At 41.0% G+C, this 3,364-nt stretch overlaps 1 protein-coding gene across 1 annotated transcript in view; it reads left to right on the top strand.

The window, feature by feature from the left end:
- LOC108803647 (guanylate-binding protein 1-like) overlaps positions 1 to 3,364 on the top strand; it is a gene marked incomplete at its 3' end in the record, with an annotated part of 13,172 nt that overhangs the window by 2,623 nt on the left and 7,185 nt on the right. The window contains exons 3-4 of the mRNA XM_018575471.1: positions 1,393 to 1,502; positions 2,040 to 2,227. Of these exons, the coding sequence (XP_018430973.1) occupies positions 1,393 to 1,502; positions 2,040 to 2,227 (298 nt within the window). The remainder of the gene's footprint in view (positions 1 to 1,392; positions 1,503 to 2,039; positions 2,228 to 3,364) is intronic.

A 3,364-nucleotide genomic window follows, 5' to 3' on the forward strand; every position in this document is an offset into this window, starting at 1 on the left:
AGGCAGGGTTTGCATTTACTCCTCTGTAATATATACTATTTCGTGCCTGGTTCAGATTTTCAATAACTTTATTGGGACTTCCAGCTCAGAAAGTCCAAACTTTAAATTTTTCAAGATTTGTAAAAGATTGTCCAAACAACTGATCAACAAAAGCTCACTAATTTCCAGTTATGAGAAATATATGAAGTTATAATTGTTTCAAAGATAATTTTACGTGTTTCCTGCTCACAGGCTTCAGTCTGGGTTCTACAATTCAGTCTCAGACCAAAGGTATTTGGATGTGGTGTGTCCCTCACCCCAGGTATAAGGATCGTGCTCTGGTTCTCTTAGACACAGAAGGTCTGGGGGACGTAGAGAAGGTGAGATTGTTAAAATGAGACTTTACTAATTATAATGGCTTCATATTGCCCAGAAACCCCTTTTGTGTATTTTGTATTTTCCATACTGATGGAATGTTCAGTTTTATGGTTTGTGAAGATGAAATGTGTTATTTATTGTCTTTTGTTCTCCTTCTGTCCAACCAGTTGTGAACCCATGTGCAAAGTTCAGAGAATTTTTCAACACATTTAAGCTTTTCTACCTTTTAGTTTTGCTTTGAATTTCTGATAATTTCTTTCAAAACTCTGTAGTAGAAGTAATATTATTTGGAGGAAAAATTAGGTCCTGGCTGTGATGATATTATGTTCTCAGCCACACCATGTGCTGAGTTTTTGCAGCTTGCAGGACCCCAATCTAAGCACCAGCAGAATGAGAGTGGTCATCTCTGGGGCCGGTTAGCGCCGAATTACAATAAAAAGATGGGGGGGGGGTAAAGGTCCAGTGGATTTTTATATAATGGGGGGGGGCAAAAAATGTATGCCCCGGGCGCCCATAACTCACGAAACGCCACTGCCTGGGTGAGCCACCTGCAATGGTAGCAGTCAGCATTATTGCAGGCTGTGCTAACTATTTCATTGCATGGTTTTATCTGTGCAAAATAAGCTCTCTCCTCATTCCTCCTCCAAATAAGGATCTTTGTTTGGTTAGCAAGTCACCATGGCCGTGATCCATTGACATCAGCAGTGAGCTGTGTGTTGCATGTTGGTTACTGTTGTTACTGATGTCCGGATTGTTGTTCTGACAATCTGCCAGCATGTTCCTCCTCTGTAGAGAAGAAGATTGACTCAGAACCCGACATATCAAGTGACCGTGTATTAGGGTAAGTAAAACGGGACTTTAGCTTCGCTATTTTATAAAAGATGTAATAGAAAATAATTTTGTAGTTGTGTGCAAAACCTGAACTTCTATTAAAAAAAAATGAGTGTGACACAATTGTAAATTAATTAAAAAGTACAACAAAATAGCCAATAGTAAACTTTTGTTTCCACTTTTATGTTCTTTTTCTTTTTTAAGGGGGATAAAAAAAACGACAGCAAGATCTTCGCCCTTGCAGTCCTACTAAGCAGTGCCTTGGTGTATAACAGCCTCGGCACCATCAATCAGGATGCCCTGGACAAATTAAAGTATCCTTTTATAACAAGGTACAAGAAAAAAATGTCACTTAGTCTATCTCTGGGTGCTCCCCTACATAATCCTCCCCACACCACCCAACCACCCATACAATTTAAGCATTTACTAGAATCAGCTGTCACATGATCCTGGAGTCCTGATCCTCTCACTAGGCTTGTTACTACCCCACATCAAGATGTCATGTGCCACTTGAAGTGTCAATTGTGCTGCTGGAAGTCTACAGGACCCTGTGAGTACCCCACTAATGGACACCTTTATCAACCAAATGGAGGTATCCACCTTTCCAGGGATTGAGGGTAGCACTAAAATAAGGACCCTTCCACACTAGAGTCTAGACGAAGGAAGACATGGGGCCCAGGGTGTCATGTGACTGTGGCTTCAGGTAAGTCAGTTTCTTAATGAAACTTCTAGATTAGTTAAATGGAGGTGTTTTCTGTTAATTTTCCCCTCTCCCAGAGATAATGCAGATGCAATCTCTAACTGGGTGACTGGAAAGAAAGATGTTATTTGTCCTTATAAACATTTACAAGATTTGTAGGAGAAATCACGGAATTAATCAAGGTGAGAACTGGCAGCATTCAGGACGAGCAAGCAACATTTTCCACATACTTCCCCATCTTTGTTTGGGCAGTGAGAGATTTTAATCTGGAACTGGAGATTGATGGGCAGACGGTCTCAGCGGATGGTTACCTGGAGAACGCCTTAAAGGTTAAAACACGTATGTATGTGAATTGTCTGCAAACTGAACCAAGTAACTTGAATCATTGTATTGTAGTCATTACATAGAAAGCTAAGAGATAGTGAGCCTGTGCTCGGTTTATTCCCAAGAAACAAAGGCATTTCCTGGTATTTCCCACATATTTATGAGAAACATTAAAGGGGTTTGACCCCCTTCCTGCTTTCTGGGTCCAGAGAGTGATGACTGTGACGATAATGGGGTTTGAGTTTATTAATATTAAATATAGCATTCTCTTGTCCCCCAGTTATAAACAAATGCAGGCTTTCATTTAGTCATTTGCCAGGTCCCTCCACATTCAAAAAAACAGAGATCTGCGACTCTGCTAATCTAGGCTGTGATCTTTATTGTCCCAGCACTACTTAACAAGTGAGAATCCCAAATAACCCTCTAAACCTTTTATGGCTGCCCCTAATTAAGGCATGCAACCCGGCACTCATCTCCTAGCAGCTGACCAGTTAATAAACACAAGCAGGTCTGGTAGGTGACCTGGCATTCACCCAAAAGTCATAAACCTGAGTTACAATATCAGCTCCATTTCATAATTTGAAATTGGACAGTGATATTGTAAAATTAGGTGCACAAATAGCTGCGTCTCGTCACAAAGAGAACATAGATACCAAGAATGAATAGTTTCCAATGAGCCACAGCTGGACAGGCGACATTTATCTTCCTGACCCTCCCATCATTCATATCTCAGGCACGTTTAGTTTCAATCTAAAGGTAACTTCATGACGCATCATAATTTAGGGGTTGCCAGACCGTATTAAAAATAAATACTCCACTATCATCTTAAGTTCTGAATTTAACCATTTGGGAGAAGCAGAGGAGGAAATCATAAAGGCTCGTCCCTCCTGCTCTCCCACCCCAGCCCTCCCCTAGAGGGCTGACAAAAGATGCTGCCGAGGCAGCTAGAGAGGCTAATGTTTGATTAGAGAGGCTTGATGTTTGAAAACATCAAGAAAAGGAACTCCTGCAATTTCAAGAAGTCTTTACATCACAGAAGAGTTCCCCTTTAAAATCTGGACATCATCTGCTGAAAGCTTGCTTGAAGGAAAGCCCTTCAGACCCCTCGTTTGTTTATTGAACTTTGGACTCTGTCAGAACTCCTAAAACCAG

The sequence above is a fragment of the Nanorana parkeri genome, unplaced genomic scaffold (genome assembly GCF_000935625.1).
Source record: "Nanorana parkeri isolate BGI_ZX_2015 unplaced genomic scaffold, ASM93562v1 scaffold3982, whole genome shotgun sequence".
Taxonomy (NCBI): domain Eukaryota; kingdom Metazoa; phylum Chordata; class Amphibia; order Anura; family Dicroglossidae; genus Nanorana; species Nanorana parkeri.